Below are 22,220 nucleotides of genomic sequence, written 5' to 3' on the forward strand. Positions count from 1 at the left end.
GAAAGTAAGCAGAACATAAAATATTTTAATTTTGGGCCTTACATTCCTTACACAAGAAGATTTTCCCCAGAAACCTTTTCCATACTCAGGACATACAGTAACAAATGTGTGACATGCCCAGTGTCTCAAGGGTCCTATCGAGTCAGCTATTGCTAAGAACAACCAAGGGTTACACAACTTAACGTCAGAGTGGGTTCATGCATTTCCCAAACAAACTGAAGAGAAATTCAATGTATGTAACTCCAAGATCACGGGAGACTCAAGTAAATCAGTCAATTTTTAGGATGAACTCAAGACATCTATGACTATAGAGTTCATTGAAGTAATTAACAGCAAGCTGAAGATAATTTATTTTCTGGTACAATCACAAAATTTCACTATGAAATTACCAATTGCAGATATCACTAGCCGTCTTTGGATGGCACTGCAGTATCCTCAGTCACTGGAGCGATTTATGGCATCCTGGATCCTGATGCAGTTTGAAATTTCTGTCGTGGTCTCTGGCAGTCAACAGACGAGGTCAGCCTGTACACTTTTGTGCTGTATGTGTCCTTTCATGTTTCCACTCCATTTCACTATCATATTGGAAACAATGGAACTAGGGATTTTTAGGAGTGTGGAAATCTCGCGTACAGATGTATGACACAAGTGACACCCAGTCACCTAACCAGGTTCAAAGTCCACGAAGTGCTCCATTCTGTTATCTCATGATGGCTAATGACTACTGAGGTCATTGATGTGGAGTACCTGGCATCAGGTGGCAGCACAATGCACCTAATATGAAAAGCATGTTTCTGGGGGTTTCTGGATACTTTTGATCACACAGTGTATATAAGCATGTTTATGTGGCCAGTAAAGGTGGTTGTCTAATCCTTGGTATTTCCAGTACAACTAAAATGTCATCCTGGAATGAGAATCAACTAAATGTACGACAATAATCATTGGATCACCTACACCATGCAACAGGATAACGGAAAAGTGAGCATGTGTCCTGTCGCATCTTCTGGAATTGCAGAACACAAATAGATCAGTTTCAAACCGGCAGCAGTTTACATGTGGCATTACAAAGCCCAAAAATAATTTTCTTGTAGACTCTTCCTCCTTTTTTATGGTTCAGGGTGGGTCCTGTTTTGTGGTATAAAAGTATTTACTAGATGTTAGCAGGCGAAAGGCAAGGAATTGTGAATTTCTGGAGGGGGGGGGGGGGGGACTGCTGACTTACTAGCCACTCCTACAAATTAATCTGGGTTCATAAACTGAAAACTGTTGTAAATGTCTGCATGCAGTGTTATTCATGTGGAAGTTAGTGAAAGTTTTCTAAATATTTGCAAATAGTGTAACTAAGGTGGGACTTGGGTACCAGCCCAGTATTCACGAGGTGGGATGTGGTAAAAGGCAAAATAGATGTACGAGATAAATAAAGGTCACAGCTGCAAATATTGCTAATATCTCAGGTGACAATGTGTGCTGGGTCAAAGACTTGATTCATGATGTACCAAAAATGTCACAATGCACTAATGATGAGAAAGCCGGTCTACTGGGTGTCCCATTTATCTTGACCATCCTAAATAACTGTTTGTCCAGATGCAAATTACAAAATTTTTCAAGCAAATGCTCTTTAGCCATCAGAGGGACATCAATCAGCAAGATTGCCTTCATTGTACTTTGTTGTTTACAAAGATATGAACAGTGGTATGACTTTTTTTAAATGGCACCCTGTATACTGAAGGAACAAATTTACTCGACACACCCAGCAATGGTGAAAACATCAAAATCAGTTTCACATCAAGGCTAAGGATTGAAAAGACATCCAATTTAAATGCAGGAATTGTTCTCTCAGGTGTTCATTAAACCTGAAAACAATATACAGTAAAATCTTAGTAATTCAAGGTAACTGGATCCAAGTTGAGCTCAATTTACACAAACGGTGACAATTTTAAAGTCCTTTTATTTACAAACAGATTCACAACTTGATGTTCAATGTATCATTACAGTAAATAATGTTATTTAATCAGTTAATGTATTAAGTATTACATATTACTAGAAGCACTCTGTAATTGAGTCCTGTCTCATCATACTTATAAATGTGATCCTGTGACAGATTTTCATGATTTCTCATATTTTTTTATTTATTGGGGGGTCACTTTGGCAGCTCTGTTGTCAATGGATAACTTTTTACCACAGATTTCAAAATCTGCTGCCCCCCCCCCCCCCAATATCTTCCCCTCCAATTATCTAGCCAGCCAAAACTAGCAGAAAATCTTTCTTCTCCTTCTTCTAATTCTTTTTGAAATACAAGTGTCTTCTCCTGAATCATCAGACTACTTACTGGATTTCGTTTAGCTCACTATTGTGCAAACTACGAGTAGAGGTCTTCACTAGTCTCTTTCTAATCTGATGTTTTCATGGTTTTACATTAAGTGAATTTCCATGCTTTTTAGAAAAAGAACATGAAGCTTTGATAGAATATCACTTTCCAGTTTCTGTTTCATCACCGGTTGCCTAAAGATACTTGGCCAGTGCCCAACTCTGCTGCTACTTTTTATATAGTCTCGCCACTGTTCAATCTTTTCTTCATGGCTACATGTACACAATACACTGAGCCTAAGCAGACACTGGCTACTAGCGGTGGGTGAAACAACAATAGTGGCTAAACAATGTAGGTGCGTGAATCATGGCTGCTGATCACACCCACTCTGTACATTTTTTCAATTTTATCTATGGTACTGCTTTGATTTTGTTTAACGTAGTAGTCACTCACCGTCCACCTCAGATTAAATGGATGTTCAAATTGCTGGGCTAGAACTAATGTGACTTTACTATGTTACAAAAATCACAACTAGATTACATGTCCAGATACTCAATGCAATTCTTATAAAACTAACACACAAATAGGTTTCTCTACATTTATATAGAAAAAATGTTTACTTACTTAAATGTGTCAGTGAGTTCATTCCCTTTCATATGGTCTTTCTTTGTAACATGTGAAAGTCTTTTCAGGTCATCTTGATAGTATTCTTCTTGATCTGGACCAAATTTCTCCATTAATTTTATTGCTTGCTGCTCGTGGCCATTATAAACAAGTTCTAGGTACATGTGTACAAACACTGGGTAAAGTATCATGCCCAACTCATGCTGAAAGTTTCAACAGCTTATTACAATGTATGTCAAGTATAATCAATGATTAAAAAACAGACACCTTGTTTAGAAAGGTTTAGATAAATACAATGGCATTTTGGACTTAGATACCCTTCATCAAACTTCAGCAACAACAAAATCATACTACAATAACACTTTCAGAGTGGAAAATAAATCACCGGCTTCACTCTAAATCAGACTTGAAAAAGAATGGTCAGCTTAGAAATTTTGCTGAAGCTGGAAACAAGGAAAATAAATTTTCTGTGACAACAGTGTGGAGCTGTTATGAACTCAGATTAGCAGTTTATACTGCATATTTTTTATCAGTACAAGAGCTTTACAGATAGGCTCAACAATTTCCAGTGATAGACATCACTGTGTAGCACTGAAAGACTTAGTTTTAAATTCCAACAGCATATGATGTATAAAAAAATTATTTCCTCTTAAGTACATTCCCCTAACAATCATGATGGAAATATCAGAAAATTTTGTGCTTATACAGAGATGTGTGAATCACATTTCTTCTCATATGTATTCTGATAATGGAGTAGGGAGAGGAATGAAATGATACTAATATACATTGTTACCTGCACCTGATACCATGTGGTCAAATGCAGAGCACAAATGAAGGTATTGTGATGTTTTGTGCTACTGAAATTGATAACAACGCCACTTCCATATAACAGGGAGAACACATTACATCCTGTTGCTAAGTTTCTTTCATACCACAGGCTAGATAACAAATGAAATGTCTATAGTATCCTCACAATTGCAGCTGGGTGTAGTTACTATGTAGATTTCTTCAAATTTGTCAGTTCTCTTGAGATGTTTAATTGTACATCAACACTAAATTTACATGAGCAGTGTATTTTATCAACAAAATTAGTATGGGAGAAGAAAGATAATAGTTTACAATTACTTAAGCTGCAGCATCTGAGGTATAAATTGCCTGCAGAATGCAGAACTTAAATTCATAACTTCACAAACAATTTCATTAAATCTACAATTTGGCTTACCTGATTAATTACCTATAGGGCTAATATATGTAATTAATAACTATTAGTTAAATGACTTACTTTGTAAATATCTAGTGCACCCTCCACAAATTTCTTTAAGTCCACATAAGCATCTTCATACACATCTGGATCTCCCTCACTTTTGTATGCTGACAGAACACTGCTGACCTCAGAATCTGTCTGAGGGGTCTCACCTGGTGTTTCAACATCAGTGAGATTTGCTTCCTTCTTTAAGAGTTCTTCTGTACTCTGTAATACCAGTGATATGGTACCGCAGTTATAACAATGAAAATAATCAATTCTTGGCAACAGAATACAACTGGACAGATTAAAAAATCTACTCACCAAGTGGGAGCAGAACAACATACTTATAAGTAAAATAAAATACAGGCTTTTACTTATGCAAGCTGTTGGAGCCAGTGGTTCTTTCTTCCAGCAGAAGGGTAGAAGGGGAAGGAAGAGGGGTGAAAGGAAAAAAAACTGGAGAGTTTTACGAACAGGAGTCAAGTTTGGGAAAGTTGCCCAGAACCAATGGTTAAGGAGGCTTACTGGACAGGGTGAGAAGGATTAAAAATATTTATTTTATATGTACATTCCCCTGCCACCGCTTGATGAGTACATTTTTTTATCTAACCAACTACATTGAGCAGGTATAGTCAGCATAACAAAATACATGAGTGTTACAGAAAATAAACCGCAAATGTATTCATTCAATTTTTAATCTTTCGAGTATTTATAAAACACACTGTTAAACAACCTAAGGTCTGCAAGTAATACTTCTAAGCATTCACATAGCTCCGTGAACGTTACTGGAAATCTGTGACATCTACTAAATTTAGCTTAGGTCCATATGTGTGGATCTTATGATCAAGCTTGGAGAAATATTCTTAGTATGTTGTGTAACGCGTGTAATTATTATGTAGCCTTCTAGAAAACTGGTCCTAACAGGTTAATCCCAACAAAGCAATAATTCTACTTTCAAGAAAAAAACCAAAGCAACAAGTCAAAGTAATCCAATTTCTCTGATAATAATAAATATTCTTAGATGTAATTCTGAGGCGTGACAGAGTACAGGCAACTGTATATGAAAAAATAATGAGGTTAGTTGTTAAAATGTTTTGTGCAATAAAGGAACTGTCAGTTTTGGCTAGGAACCCTGCTTACTGCCATATAATTCTTTTTCTGAAAGTAATGTTTACTAAAAATGGAGATGCTAGTTACGGAAATATAAAATTCAATGTGTATCACCCCAACTTGTCAAAATATTGTATTGTTACAATAGGTAAAAGAGGACAAAAGCTGAAAAGAAACAACAGTCGTAATTTGCAAGAAGGTGACAAAACATATGACTGTAATGAACAAAGCACGCACTATAATACGAATATTTGAAATCTCCTCTTTATAACTATTAAGATTGTCTGAAATTGCACTTTGAAAGTGGATGTCAAGACAATCATCAACAGAGATGATTATGATGCCAGCTTGCTAACTTGCTTCAATAAGACAACAGAAGAAGTAATGTATCACAAAACTGCAAGATGCGAGCATTCAGAAACTAATGCTGAATGAGGATGCTTCTGACATAGGTTGAAATTGTTGGTTGGTTGGTTTGTTTGTTTAAAAGGGGGAAAAGGGACCAAACTGCTTGGTCATCGGTCGCTTTTTCCTATTAAAACAATTCCACAAGGGAAAGAATAAAACGAGACGTACTGCACAATAAAGAGTGAAAGGAAAAAACACAAGAACGACAAAAGGGCAACAAAGACTACACGGAACAAAATAGGACAATAAAACCACGTAACAGGAAGGAAGAGATTCAAGCATGAGAGCAGATTACCATGGCTGGCATACCATGAGAATAAAAATGATAAGCCAGCCACTCCGCAACACATCAAAACCTCCAGCCTAAAAGCACTAGGGTGGAGGACACAGAGGAACAAAGGACATGCGCTAAAACTTGTATCAAAAGATAATACCCACCCTCATGTATAGAATGTAAAATCAAATCAGCTGATGAAGCATTGTCTGCTAAAATTAATGTTAATGAGTCCGGTAACCAAAGATGATGTCTCAGGGCAGCCAAGTAGGACAGCGGAACAGAATATGTGCCACAGTCAAACGGGTGCCGCACGATAGCTGTGGATTGCCCAAATGTGGCCAATGCAGAGACTGTATATAACCACAGAGTCGTGCAAGAGGGCCACATGGAAGACTTCCACGCGTTTGTAGTCTCCTTAATGAAATGCAGTTTCTGTGCATACTGTTATGCCATCCTGTCTCCCAAAGCCGAAAAACCTTCTGGCGTAATAAGGAACGCAGGTCAGTTACAGGAATGCCGATCTCCATAAGCAGTTTCCGTGTAGTCTGTATGGCCAGCCTGCCAGAAAGTTCATTGCCTGGGATACCGACATGTCCTGGGGTCCAGACAAACACCACTGAATGACTGGACAATTCCAGGACATAGATGGACTCCTGGATGGTCGCTACCAAAGGATGGCGAGGATATCACTGGTAGATAGCTTGCAGACTGCTCAACGAGTCACTACAATGAAGAAACGACTCGCCAGGGCATGTGCGGGTGTGCTCAAGAACACGAGAGATGGCCACCAGCTATGCAGTGAAAACACTCCAGCCATCTGGCAAGGAGTGCTGTTCAATATGCCTTCTGTGAACATAGGCGAAGCCAACATGAACATCAGCCATCGAACCGTTGGTGAAAACCACGTTATGGCCCCGGTACACATCAAGAACCGAAAGGAAGTGACAGCAGAGAGCCACAAGGTTAAGTGAGTCCTTAAAGCCATGTGAAAGGTCCAGACCAAGCTTCGGACTATGTTTACACCATGGAGGTGTACGTGAATAGACCTCGAGTAGAGGTGGCAAGGGGAAGGACTCTAGTTCAGACAGACAGAAGGGATTGGATGTGAACTGCAATTGTAAGCCCTGACCTGGGCCACCGATGCAGGAGATGAACCACTGTGGTTGGGAAAAGGAGATGGTAATTAGGATGCTCAAGAGAGCTACGAATATGTGCAATGTAGTTGGCGAGCAGTTGTGCAAGTCTGATCTGCAATGGAGGGCTCCAGCCTCCACAAGTACACTGGCCACCAGACTCATCCTAAAAACTCCTGTCGCTAGTCAAGCTCCTATTGCTAAACAAACTCTGCAGTGGGGCGTAAATGCAACAATGAGGGTGCCGCTGGACCATAGACCACATTCCCATAGTCAAGGCAGGATTGAACAAGGGCTCTGTAGAGCTGCAGCAGTGTGAAGCAATCTGCACCCCAGATGGTTTTGCTCAGGCAGTGGAGGGCACTGAAGTGCTGCCAGCACTTCCACTCAAGCTGATGAAGATGAAGAAGCTAAGTCAATCGAGTGTCAAAAACCAGTCCTAAGAATCGATATTTCTCCACTAATGTGAATGGATCGTCATTAAAGTAAACTTCTGGTTCTGGATGAAAGGTACGATGCCGGCAGAAGTGCAAGACACATTAATTCGCAGCTGAAAACTGCAAGCTGTGGGCTAGAGCCCATGACTGTACCTTGTGTATGGCTTCCCGTAGGCGCTGCTCAGCAACACCAGTACTAAAGGAGCAGTATGAAATGCAGAAGTTGTCTGCATACAGGGAAGGTGAGACCGATGGCTCTACAGCTGCTGCTAGACCGTTCGTGGCCACTAAAAATAGAGACACACTCAATACAGAGTCCTGTGGAACTCCATTCTCCTGGATATGGGGGGAACTAGGGGAGGACCAACTTGGACACAGAAAGTACAGGGTGTTAGGAAGTTTTGGATAAAAATCAGGAGCTGGCCATGGAGACCCCACTCATATAAAGTGGCAAGGATATGATGTCGCCAGGTTGTATCATATGCTTTCCAGAAATAAAAAAAAAGACAGCAACCAGGTGTTGGTGCCTGGAAAAGGCTGACGGATGGCAGGCTCAAGGGACACAAGATTATAAGTGGCAGAGTGACCCTGGTGGAAACCTCCCTGGCATGGAGCCAGTAAGCCACGTGACTCTGGGACCCAACACAACGGCTGACTCACCATATGTTCTGTCAGCTTACAAAGAATGTTGGTGAGGCTGAAGGACCGATAGCTATCCACGTCAAGCAAGTTTTTACCAGGTTTGAGCACAGGAATGATGGTGCTCTCCCACCATTGCAATGGAAAGATGCCATCACACCAGATCCAGATGAAGATGACAAGGAAATTTCACTTGTAGTCAGTATGTAGTGAACGAGGGGACTTGGGACTTTCCCTTCCATCCGCCGTTGGAGGGTGGATTTCCGATAACCCGGTTTTCTGGAGGCAATGCAGAAAGCATGTGTAAAGATTAACAGTTGCTTTAGCTCAGCCAGGTGGTGGAAAAGGCTGCAGCAATTCCACTGGAGGATGTCGTTATCGTGAGGCTGGGATGGCATGAAACGCTCAATGAGGCAGTTTATGCCTCAGGGTCACCTGCTGCCACCGACAGAGTACCTTTGCGATCAACATCCACTGTGTCTGAGGGCCCAGCAAGATCTAGGTCCTCAGCAGATGCCAGAATCTCCACTTTATCCTCAGACGCAGAGCTTGTAGGTAGCGAGGGTGTGGGTGCTACCGCAATGTCTTGGTTCTTGGGGGTATTTTTCTTTTTTGGCTTCTCTCGCTGCTCCTTAGGTTTTTCCTGCTGTGAGGGCTTCACTGATTCAGTCTCAAGGATTGAGGAGGACTGTAAAGCCCTACAACCAGCTCCCTGTGGGTACTTCAGCTATTGGCAGGTGTCTGCTTTGCCACTGGTAGGAACCTAAGAAGGGAGTGACTCAAGGGTCACCTTCCTAGTGAGAGGAGCCACAGAAGACTTGCACTTCTCTGGCTGAGAGGTGGGAACTGATGTCCCTGATGGTTTGGCTGGGGCAGGGGGGGGGGGGGGGGGGGGGGCGGTTGGCATTGCTCCCAAAGGAGGTGATGCAGGAGCAACAGGGATAGAAGTCCCCCCCCCCCCCCCCCGACCATCAAGGGGGAAAGTGGAGTCTGACGGCTCTGAGAGCCAGCGGTACACGGCGGAAATGAAGGTGCTAGAACTGTTGTAGTGGCAGTTTAAGTGGATGTCATGTGCACAGGATGTAGCCTCTGAAATTTCCTCGTAGCCTCAGTATAGGTCATTCTGTCCAGGGTCTTATATTCCAAGATTTTCCTTTCTTTCTGTAGAATCCTGCAGTCCGATGAGCAAAGGGAATGGTGCTCTCCACAGCTGGCACAGATGGGAAATGGGGCACATGGAGTATTGGGATGTGAAGGACGTCCACAATCTCGACAGGTAATGTTGACAGTATAGCCGGAAGACACATGCCCAAGCTTCCAGCACTTAAAGCACCACATCGGGTGTGGGATATATGGTTTCAAATCATAGTGGTATACCATCACCTTGACCTTTTTGGGTAATGTGTCACCCTCGAAGGCCAAGATGAAAGCACTACTGGTAACATGATTATGCCTCAGACCCTGAAAAGACGTGCTGGACGAAGTGAATGCCTCATCTCTCTGTTGGCGTGCAGCTCCCAATCAGACTGTAAAAGAAAGTCCCTCTGGTATATAATATGGAATACATTTAAACTCTTATGGGGTGTGATTGAAACAGGAACATCCCCCAGCTTGTCACATGCGAGGAATGCCCATGACTGGGTAGAGGATGATCATTTTATCAAGACTGACCTAGAGTGCGTATTGGACAATCCCTCCATCTCCCCAAACTTGTCCTCTAAATTCTCCACAAAAAACTGAGGCTTCATTAACATGAAAGATTCCCCATCAGCTCTTGTACATACGAAGTATTGGGGTGAATAACAGCTGCTGACATCCTTAGCCTAGCATTCCTCCCATGGTGTGGCCTTTAACGGGAATGATTTGGGGTCATACTTCTTCACATTAAAGTTTACCACTTAGAGACTGCTGGTGTTGGACTACAAGTAAGAGATGATGTACTATGCTTCATGGCGTGTCATCTGCCCTGATGCACCCCAATCCGACCAGGGGCCCTTCCCACAGTCGCTGCCCTGCCTCAGCAAAGGCTTTCTGGCAGGATGGCCATTGCCAGGAGTCCTGATGCCCCATGGAGATGGGCATCTACTCCTTGGCATATGTGGGCAGTTACCAGCACAATCATCAGCAAAGTGATCCCTGTGAAGTCAGGGGCTACAACCAATAGGGTACATGTAGCGCTACCACATGATCATCATCGGTGCAGAAAAAGACATCGCACAGTGGATGAAGGAAAAGGCAACCGGGAAGGTGTCCTCAACCAACAGCTGGAGAATGACTGGAACTGCAAATCCATGACAATAAAGTGGGCTAAAGATCTCAGTGCATGATGGAAACAATGCACCATGTAAGGTTCCCTGCCCTACTTGGCTCGCTCTTTGGAAGAATGGAAGTCAAACCCTACAGGGGACCATCACATAAAGGCCGAAATGTGTGAGACTCCTTTTAGTCACCTCTTAAAACAGGCAGGAATACCTCGGGCCTATTCTAACCCCCGGACCCGCAGGGGGTGGTTGAAATTGTGTTTGGTGTGATATGAAAGGTGTGGAAGGCATAAATACCTGCCATCCAGTCAAAGACTTCAGTTTATTAGTGCTTACTTGTGGCGGTGCAGCAGCTGTATGCTGCAATACAGTAGAGACCTGAAGAACACGAAGTGTTTAGTCTGACATAACCTGGAACATGCATTTTTTATTTATTTATTTTTTTTTTTTTTAATTTCAGAACTGATGATTGTGACCCTTTGGTTCTGAGTTAAGTGGAGAGACTGAACCCGAGACTTAAAAGGCTCTGTGAAAAGCAGGCTGCAACTTCCTGGACAACCATAGGGGTTGAGAACTGTAGGGTCACCCTAAATGGGTTAGGTGTGCACTACACCTCAGAGGCTGCTGTTGAGATACCTGACTGTGTGCCCGGTGCCCACAAGGGTTTCTTAATTACATGACTCTCCATCCAATCCAGATAATGACAGCTGTAGGAAACCCAGAAGTATCAGTGTAAGATCGAAAGAAATGCCTACCACAGGTGAGAGTATTAAATTCCTAATGGTAAACTGCTAAAGCATTCGCAATAAAGTGCCAGAGTAGGAAGCACTCATGAAAAGCTGTGAGCTCACATAATACTAGGTACAGGAAGCTGGTTGAAACCTGAAGTTGATAGCAGTGAGATTTTCTGGGAATATTTAAGTGTCTATCAAAAAGATAGGCAAATGGGAAATGGATGTGGTGTATCGTAACTGTAGACAAGAAACTCAAATCCATTGAGATAGAAATTGAATCTGCATGTGAGCTTGTCTGGTCAAGACTCAGTATGAGGGCTGGGCATAAACTGATAATTGGATCCTTCTATCACCCGCCAGACTCATCTCCCAATGTAACAAAAAACTTTAGAGAAAACCTCAGTTCACTTGTACATAAGTTCTCCAATTATACTGTAATCATTGGTGGAGACTTTAATCATAAAAAAATTAACTGGGGAAATTACAGTTTTGTTAGTGGAGGATGTGATAAGACATCCTGTAAAACATTACTAATTCTCTGAAAACTACCTAGAATAGATAGATAGGAACCCCACTCATGATGGATATATATTGGATCAATTGGCAACACCTTTCAGTGCAGGGCAGAAACATGTAGAAGGACTCTGGCTCAAGTTTAACAGAATAGTTGACCATGCACTGGATGGATACATACCCAGTAGAACAGATCATAATGGGAGTGAACCTCCATTGTATAGTCACTATAAAGAAACTTTTAAAGAAACAGATATTATTGGATAATAGGTGAAAAACAAAGCATACGGCTATACACAGAGAGATACTGAATGAAACACATTTGGCTCTCAAGAGAGCAATGCATGATGCCTTCAATGACTACCATAGCAGAATATTGTCAAACGATATTTTACAAAGAAATTCTGGCCATATGTACACGCTGTTAGTGGGACCAAAGTTAGTGTCCAGTGCCTAGTGAATGAGACAGGAAATGAAATTGAGGCTAGCAAAGTGAAAGCTGAAGTTTTTAACTCTGTTTTCAAATGTTTATTTACAAGGGAAAACCCAGAAGAATAGCCCCCATTTAATCCTTGTATCCCTGAAAAGGTGAATGAAATAAGTATTAGTGTCTGTGGTGTTGAGAAATAGATGAAATCTTTAAAATTGGGTCTAGAATCTCTGTCAGTTCCTATACTGAATTTGTGACTGAGTTAGCTCCCTTCTAACCAAAATTTATCATAGATCTCTTGAACAAAAAGCCATACACAGTTCTTGGAAAAAATCACAGGTCACACTTGACTACAAAAAGAATAGTAAAGTGATAAATAAAACTATCATCCAATATCCTTGACATCAGTTTGTTGTAGAATCTTAGAACACAGTCTGAGCTCACACATACTGAGGTATGTTGAACAGTACGACCTCCTCAATGCCAGATAGCATGTATTCCAAAAGCATCGATCATGTGAAACCCAACTCACACTTTTCTCACATCACATACTGAAAGCTTTCGATCAAGGCAGTCAGGGAGGTGCAGTATCTCTTTATTTCTGAAAAGCATTTGACTCAGTACCACACCTATCATTATTGTCAAAAGGACAATCATGTGGGGTATCAAGGGAAATATGTGACTGGACTGAAGACATTTTGGGAGGCAGGGCACAGCATGTTGTTTCGGATGGAAAATCATTGTAAGGTGTAGAAGTAACTTCAGGTGTGCCACAGGGAAGTGTATTGGGAGCCTTGCTGTTCATGTTGTATATTAATCACCTTGCAGACAATATTAATAATAAAATCTGGCTATTTGTGGATGGTGCAGTTATCTACCTGTATAATGAAGAAGTTACGTAAATATTCAGTCACATCTTGATAAGAACTCAAAGTGGTGCAAAGATTGGCAACTTGCTTTAAATGTTCAGAAATTTATTATTTTGTCTTCACAACATGAAAAAAAAAATAAAATATCCTAGGACTATTACATCAATGAGTCACTGTTGAAATGTATCTGGTTGTAACACTTTGTAGTAATATGAAATGGAATGATCACATAGGCTCAGTTGTGGGTAAGTTATTGGTAGAATATTAGGAAAGTGCAATCAGTCCATAAAGGAGACTACTTACAAATCTCTCATGCAACCAGTTTTAGACGATTGCTAGAGTGTGTGGGACCCATACCAAATAAGTCTAACAGGAAATATTGAACGTATACAGAGAACGGCAGCACAAATGGTCACAGGTTTCTTTGGTCCATGTGAGAGTATCACAGAGATCCTGAAAGAACAGAATTGGAAGACTCTTGAAGACAGACAAACTATCCTGAGAAAGTCTTTAACAAAGTTTCAAGAACTGACTTTAAATGATGACTGTAGCAATATACTACAATCCCCTACTCATTGCTTGCATGGGATCATGAGGATAAGATCAGAATAATTACTGCACACACAAAGGCATTCAAACAATCACTCTTCCCATGCTCCGTACATGGATGGAATACGAAGATACCCTAATAACTGGTACAGTGGGATGTACCCTCTGCCATGCACTTCACAGTGGTTTGCAGAGTATAGATGTAGATCTAGACCTATCTTCCAATGTTTCATCTCACTGTTCTATTTCAAATAGCATCTTCATACTGTTCTGTTTTGGCTTGTGCATGGTCCGTTGCATACTATAGCATCTCAGACCTTTTGTGGTTAAGTCTACTAGTTGATTGTGGAACAGCCTCAATTCCTACCCCCCCCCCCTCCCCCCCAATTCCAGTCAGTTGGCCCACCAGAATTTTTAGTGTAAGAATAGCAGAATGTGTTCTATATGGAGCAGTCTTTGACTGAGGAACTCCCATTTAGCATATCTTCACCATAGTAGATTAATCTGAAAGAACATCACCACAAACAACTCATGACATAAATATTAAATATCTTTTGGATATAATGATGTACGTATATGGAGACTGAAGGGGTGAATGAAAATTTGTACCAAAGTTGAGATTCAAACCCAGGTCTCCTGCTCACTAGACAGATCCACTTACCATTATGCCACCCTTGCACAGTGGCTTTGGATGGACTACCCTAGCATACCTCCTTCATCAATCCAAATTCCCATTCATACCTCTACCCACAAGGTATTCTCTAAAATTCAAAAAGCAATGCAGAGGTTCTCCAACTGTCTCGGGATAGCACCTCAGCATCAAATAAAACAGGGGATTATGCCTGAAACCCAGGCATAGGCAATTTACTCAAATGAAATATATGATTCCAGAGACATTTTTAAATCTCAAATATCTATTACACATATACCTGTATGCAGACTGAAGCGATGAATGAGACAGCTTCTGCAACACTGCTCAAGTTTAAGGGGAATGCCAAGTGGTCTGAGGTGTGAATGTGAATTTGGTTTGAGAAGGGAGGTGTGCCGATAGTCTGTGCAGTTGTGCAAAGCCACTGCGCCAAGGTGGTGTTGTGCTTGGTCAATCTGCCTGGTGACCGTTTTCATTCATCACTTCAGTTTGCATATATACATCATAGATGTCTGAGGCTTGAAAAGGTGTCTGAAACCATATAGTTTCATTTCACTTCACTGTTTCATCTCTCAAAGCTACCAACTCATCTTCTACTTTATTCCTTTCTCCTGTTCCTGTGAATTGTTGCCTAATGCTCCCACTGAAATTCTCCACAACCTCTCATTCTTTCAACTTATCCAGGTCCCATCTCCTTAAATTTCCACTCTATTACATTTTTTTTCCTTTTCAATCTATAGTTCCTCACCAATCAGTTGTGGCCATAGTCCACATTTGCTCCTGGAAATGTCTTACACTTTAAAATCTGATTCTAAACCTTCTGGTGTCTCCTAGTCACTTCCATGTGTACACCTGTGATTTATAAATAAAGTGTTGGTGGTGATTAAATTACGCTCTGTGCAAAATTCTATCAGGCGGCTCCCTCTTTCATTCCCTTCCCCCAGTCCATATTCTTCTACTATTTTCCTTTTCCTACTATTGAATTCCAGTCCCCCATCACAATTTTTTTGTCTTTCTTGCTTTCTTTTTTGTCTTGTCATGCCATCTTTCACTTTTTCAATCTCCTCATCATCTGTGGTGCAATTTGGCATATAATATTGTACTACTGTGGTGGCTGTTTGCTCCATGTTTATCTTGGCAGCAATAATGCGTTCACTATGCTGTTCATAGGAGTTTACTCACATTTCTGTTTTCTTATTCATTATTAGACCTTCTACTGGATTACCCTTATTTGATTTTGCATTTATAACCCTGTACCCACCTGACCAGAAGTCCTGTTCCTCCTGCCGCCGAACTTCACTAATTCCCACTGTGCTGGTGTAAGCCTTCACCAGCACACCAGTCGGCACTAGGAAACACTGTACAGCAGGCACTAAACTAAATGTGCCTATGACATGAGAAGGCCAAGACATGTCCCAAGCTATGTGCTGCTAATGCCCCAATGTCAGCGTGCATATAGGCTGCCGACCAAGAAGCCTCAATCTCAGAACCTTTGTACATCGCATCAGGACTCAGTTCGCATTGCACCTCTATACATTGCACTGTGCTCTATTCTTCCACAGTGTTCGTCATCACCTAGTAGCTTAGCTAGCTGTGAGGGAACATTAGTCATTGTATAAAGTTGTGATATACAAACGGTCAAGATTCAAGAATTAGTACACATTATTTGATTGCTGTTATCACAGAACCTCAGATTGGATACCATTGAGGTTAATTCACTTGTACTTGTAATAAAGTATATTTTAACCACATATGCATTTTGTGTTGTAGTGAGAAGAACCCGGCCACCCACCTATCATACCACTCTCTCCTCATCCAGTCAGGAGACACAAATCATTTCAAGAGGACACAGCCACAACACTCACTATATCTAACTTCAACCTACCCTTTTCTCTTTTTAAACTTTCTAATGTACCTGCCCAATCTGAGGATCTAACATTCAACACTTCACCCAATACAATTCTTGTTTTGCTTTTCCTGATAGCGGTGTCCTCTTGACTAGCCCCGGCCAGAGACCTGAAAGGGGGACTATTTTAGCTCCAGAATATTTTACCCTAGAGGATACCAACATCATTTAACAATACAGTAGAGATGCATTACCCCAGGAAAAATAACAGCTCTAGTTTCCCTAGCTTTTAGCCATTCACAGTAACAGCACAGTAAGGCCATGTTGGCTGATGTTCCAAAGCCAGACTGTTGCCCCTGCAATTTCTGTGCTTCTTCAGGAACCACACTTTTTTTTACCACTACACAGACACCCCTCCATTGTGGTTGAACATGTGATGTGGGTATCTGCATTGAGATACACAGGCCACACCACCTCAGCAAGGTCTATGGCTCGTCGTGGGAGGAATATACTTTCACAATGTTCTTGAGAAATGGATGAATGGTTGTAACAGTAATTTTTTACATCATTAAGAAACTTCGTATCAAGAATGTATAAACAAGACAGTATTGTACACTAGGGGAAAACTGAATAAGATTGCTCTGTTTTAAACAGACTGGCCACGTATTTGGGCAGCCACAGCTCCTAATCTACATCTGACCACCCTGGTTTAAGTTTCCTGTAGTTCCCTAAATTACTTCTGTCAAATGGCAAGATGGTTCCTATATACAATCACAGCAGCAGACTCACTTTTGTCAAGCTAGAACTGTATGTGTAAAAACCTCTATATATGAATTACGTTGATTTTGTACTGAAACTGTGATATCATGACATGTTCAATAGCCTTATGAAAGTTATCCACAGATGAATAAAATTAGTAATACTACTACAAATTTTCTATGATCTGACCTAGTTTATAAGACAGGTACACCCTGTGTGGTGACTTGCTGAGTAAGTATGTAGATGCTGATCTGGCAAAGCCCTGTTTATAAAAGAAGATAATACAGAGTGTATAAATCATTGTTGCATTCAACCAAAATGGCTAAAGTAATTGAAAACAGCTAACTATCGTCAGTGGTCCTAATTATTTTTCTCTGGTTGTGAAGATTGGCGATTTTGGTTAGAAATGTGGTTCTAACTATTTAGGTCATTACTGATGTCACCAAAAGTTTGGCACACCTATTGACATTTCATTTGTAGATGGGCACAACATGCATTTCACAACCTTGTGGTAGATGCCAACAATGAATAAATCAAATCTACGCATGAAGACTGTCTAGCTGACTTTGAATAGCTAGATATAGTGTGTCATCATCATCTTGAACTGTTTCCAGCCTCAGGCTGAATCTGTTGGGAACATAAGCCTTACCATCTAGTCCTGTTTTCCTACCATCTTTCAGTATTCATTCTGGTCCAGTTCTCGCCTCATTTTTCAACATACTCCTCCACATCTTTCAGCCATCTATCCATTGGTCTTCCTCTTGGTTGTTTCCTACGCATCTCCATTTCATGTATCTTATTGGAATTCTCTTTTACTCCATTCCCTTTAAATACTCATGCCATCTCAGCCTTGATGCTTTTATCCTGCTCTGCAGGGGTTCTACTTTCACTATTTCCCTTAGCCTTTCATTCTGTCTCTCCTTGTTACCCCCATTCTCTTCTTACCCACATTTTAGGTACATAAGGCAGTATTGGGATGTACTAACATACACATATTACTTCTTTGCTTTTTTGTGGGATGTCTTTGTTCCAAACCAGACTCCCTACACTTCTCAGGAATGCTTCTGCCTGACTGCAATGTTAACTAGTCTCTCTCTCATTTCTTCTATTTGGTGCTATCACACTTCCCAAGTGCTTGACACTCTCCACATTCTTCAACTATTCACCTCCAATCTTTATTCTGCTAGCTGTAAGCAGGATCTCACATTTGAAGAGTCCAGAGCAAAAACCTGATACATCAAAAATTCCAGTTCTTTTTCCATAATTTAATATTTCAGCCAGTGTAGTTTTAGGTGATGTTGCACAACTGGTCAAAAACCTGACAAGTTGAGGGACATTTCAATATCTTGTAAACACGTGCAGGGGAAAAACCTTACAAGTCCACACAAAACAGATTCCAAGCCTGTGTAGGTCCGGTTTCTGCTAATATTATCATTTTTCTCACAGTGATTGTATCAATGTAAAATAAAGAAGACAGTGACTCATCTATTCATGAAGAAAAAATATAGAATGTCATTGGTGAAGCTGACAAAGAAAAGGAAGAAGTTCAGTTGCAAAAATTTCCCTTGTCCGAATATAAAGACAAATGAAGTAGCCTATTATAAATGTCAGCTGTCTGTATTTACTTTCAATGTTTATGTTTCGGCAAAAGGCGATAGTTATTTTTATGTGTATCCAGAGACCACAGGCCTAAAAGGAGCAGAACATTTAAGACTGTGGTCACATGAAACAAGAGAATCACATTTGTGTAAAAACAATTGTTTTGATATTGTCAACGATGAAAATAAAACAAATTTTATTAATAATAAGAACCAATTTGAAAATCTGAAATAAACCTCTGTTTAAGTAGGCTAGTTTAATCACAGTGGTCCCTGTACAGCACAGGCATCCTAGAGAGAAGAGCAGGAGGCACAGTTCCATGAAGCGTCTTATAAATTCTGTGTTCATATTACCCTTACTGGAACTATTCAAGAAATACATGTGTGCTAGCAAGCATTTATATCATTACATAAATGCTTGCTTGCACACGTCATTAAATGGAATAAAGAAGAGCAAGGTAGATCATTTACTTATGGAACTTAAATCTGTAGACCAATCTCTGCGAGATGGCAGAGGTAAACATAAAACCCATGCACAAGCTTTACTGGATCGAACACATGAAATAACAAGAGGGTACATTATATCATTTAAAGGTTGCAATATTACAGAGTCTTTGAATATTAAAAAAATTGTTCATATTTCAATAACACTTTGATCTAATACTTGCGGTTCCTGCAACGAGCATCTAGCCAAGAGGAAAGAATTTGGAGAAGGAACTGACTTTAAAAGCATTTGCAGAACATAAAGTATGAGTTCATTCTGAACTTCAATCCAATAAAACATCTCACAAACTGCATCTTAGAAAGCAAAAAGTGTTGTATGACCGGAAGAAAAAGGCAAAGGAGGAGAGAAAAAAAAAAATAATAAAAAAAAATATCCATCAAACATTTCAATAATGATGGACTACAGCAAAAATTTCTCTTGTCCAAATATAGAGACAAATGAAGTTTCTTACAAATGTCAACTGTCTGTATTTATTTTCAATGTTCATGTATTGGCAGAAGGCAATAGCTATATTTATGCGTATCCAGAAATCATGGGTCAAAAAGGAGCAGGCAAAGTTTCACCATTCATTCTTCATTTTGTACATTACTGTCTAGATCCACAAGTCAGACATCTGGAGATCTTTTGTGACTCGTGTAGAGGGAACAACAAGGATGCAACTGTGTTGAGATTCCTTTAACATCTAGTCCACACAGAAAAACAACTGGACTTTCTAAAGCTGAAGTTCCCCATTAGCAGCCATTCCTTCCTAGAATGTGATAAAAATATTGGTCTGATCAACCAAGCTCAAGAATGTCATATGCTGACGGACTGGTGTCAGGTTTTCCAGACTTCACACATTACTCTTTGCCATTTGTTGTCACTGATGTTGAGGAGCAGCTATAAATATCAAAGAATGGACATCATGTCTGGATAACACAATATACAAGAAGAAACTACCTTTCCAAACTCAGTCAATAGGAGAATTGGAAGTCATACGACAATGCAGCACTGGTTTCATTTAGAAGCAGCAACAATGGAGCTTACAAGCAAGCTTTGTTACTTCTTCCAGGAAAGCAATGTCGAGTTACCAACTTGCAAGAAGGCCAATTCAACCTCCCACCTACTCGATACGGTAACTTTACAACAATATATGTTTAAGTTTTTTAATTCTTAAAGTAAGCTTCTTTTATATTAGCCATATAACTATTTGAATTTAGGTTTCTGATTACTTCACAGGTTATCTTAAAACATCTGTGCTGAGAAATACAGATTTTCAGGGCTTCAAAAGATTTTGTGGGTCGACCGAAGCGTCCGATCCCCCCCGTTGGCTTTGACCCGTGACATAAGGCTCTTGTGGTGTGTGACGTCACGACGGTGTGGAATATAGTTTGTGAGAACGGCGTGTTTGTAGGTGTTGTTTTGATGCGATAGGTGGTGCTCTCTGGTGATGTGTTAGGTGATGTACCAGCTTTATTCATGATTAAAATGCATCGTATAGTTGCAAACCTTCATCAGATATGTATAATTTCAACAGTACCATTGCTCTCTAATATGTGTTATCAACTTAAAGAATATAACTTGAAAAATGAAAATTTCATGAGCCTTGAAACTTCAAATTTCGTCCCCTGAAAAAAATGAGAACTGTGACTTATCATGTTTTTCCCCAGGATTCTTCATTTGTTGAGCTGAAATTTCATTCCATACTGTCCACAGTTTCTTCCCAAGCATCCAGCTATTTCTGAATCTCCACTTCCCTGTTTCCTCGGATCATATCTCCAGTTTTTTCTATCACTTAAGTCGTTATCTCTTTCAAGACCGCAATGAAGAGGAGGAGTGACAATGCACTGCCCTCTTTCAAACCATTTGTTTGCTGGAGCCAATCATTCCTTTCATTTCCAACCACTCGGGCTTCCACAGTACATCTCCTCCACAGATTCAGAGTGTAAATACGATAACAAATGCTTGCTGGAAAAATGAGGCGTACTTTTATGGCAGGAAAAGGAAAACAAAAAACAGAATTATGAAGACACTAGTTTGTAAAGGTGATATCTGGGATCCACGGAACGTGTATTCAATGCACAAGCCACAAGCAGGTGTTGTTTGCTACTTCTGTCCAACATCAAATGCTTAAGAACGCATGCACCAATTTACTTCATACTGTCTTGAGGTTACACTGGTTCTCGAGGCTATACGTCACAGTTATCCATGGGTCAACAGCAGCATCTTATAATCTCGGCTTTTGTTACTGTAGGATTTAGCAATACTTCTGACTTATTACTTTACCTTTAAGTTGTATCGACGTAATAGCTGCAGCACAGCCAAGAGTGTCTGTTTGTCGGAAGCCATCTGTAGCTGTTTGGCTTACGATTAAAATTGTGTAGAGACGTCAACACTGACATTCATTATTGTATACACACAAACAGTATTGTACACATTCCAAAGATCTTAGAAGAAAAAGAGCAACCTCGCGATGGAGCAATATGTCTGCAAGTTACTGCCGTCAGAAATGGCATGCTAACGTCTTTACGCCAGTTGTAATGAGGCTTATATCATTATTTCGCAAGCGTTTTATTGGTATTATCAAGATTTCAGTGTTACAAATTAGGAAATAGGAAGATTACAGACATTAATTGTCCATTCCTCACTAATTAAACATTTCCATTATTCCCATCAAAAATGTGAAAATTTAGGCTTGTGAAGATAATCATATAATACGTTCCCCGTATCCTCGCTGTCTCTCTCCATGGTAGAATATGAAAGGTTATAGTATATATAGAGATATAAACGCTATTAGAAATAAATTATATTCACTAAAGCTGCAGCACATTATCGTTAAATGTTAAACAAGATAACATAAAAAAGTTAAGAGTGATTACATTTAGTTAGAAAGGATCATAATGCCCCGGTTTGTCACGCACATTAAAGTAGCTGTCTAAACCTTACTTCCAAAAAAGATGATTCTCATCCACATTATTCCGAAAATGTCTGACCCAGATATTGAGAAGAATTCTTTGGGTTAAACCATGGAATCGAGTCCGGAGTCGTCAAGCTGACAACGACGTAGCTTGTGACATTAGTGGACCGGCTCACTAGTCGCTAGACCGAGATTACACATCAGATTTCATTGAGTACGGATGGAATGACAGTTACCCTAAATTCGTAATCAGTTGTTTTTTTTGCAGTCAATCAGGGAAACTTTTGTACCTGTCAGGGTATCTTTTTATCTCTTATGACATTTGTTTCAAACGTCTGCTGCTCCACCTATCTGCACTATTTTGTACTAAATGTAATAGTTTTATTACCTCGGTGATTTCTAGTTAGAATTCCAGCTGCCTTTCCAACT

The 22,220-nt window shown here is 40.3% G+C and overlaps 1 protein-coding gene across 1 annotated transcript in view; it reads right to left on the reverse strand.

Annotated features, from left to right (window-relative positions):
• The window catches only part of LOC126336983 (transcription initiation factor TFIID subunit 5), a 65,115-nt gene extending 43,780 nt beyond the window's left edge, over positions 1-21,335 (reverse strand). The window contains exons 1-3 of the mRNA XM_050001220.1: positions 21,161-21,335; positions 4,215-4,403; positions 2,933-3,135 (exon numbers count right to left, since the gene is read on the reverse strand). Of these exons, the coding sequence (XP_049857177.1) occupies positions 2,933-3,135; positions 4,215-4,403; positions 21,161-21,223 (455 nt within the window). The 5' untranslated portion in view covers positions 21,224-21,335. The remainder of the gene's footprint in view (positions 1-2,932; positions 3,136-4,214; positions 4,404-21,160) is intronic.
• Positions 21,336-22,220: the final 885 nt, after the last annotated feature.

Source organism: Schistocerca gregaria, chromosome 2, assembly GCF_023897955.1.
Source record: "Schistocerca gregaria isolate iqSchGreg1 chromosome 2, iqSchGreg1.2, whole genome shotgun sequence".
Taxonomy (NCBI): Eukaryota; Metazoa; Arthropoda; class Insecta; order Orthoptera; family Acrididae; genus Schistocerca; species Schistocerca gregaria.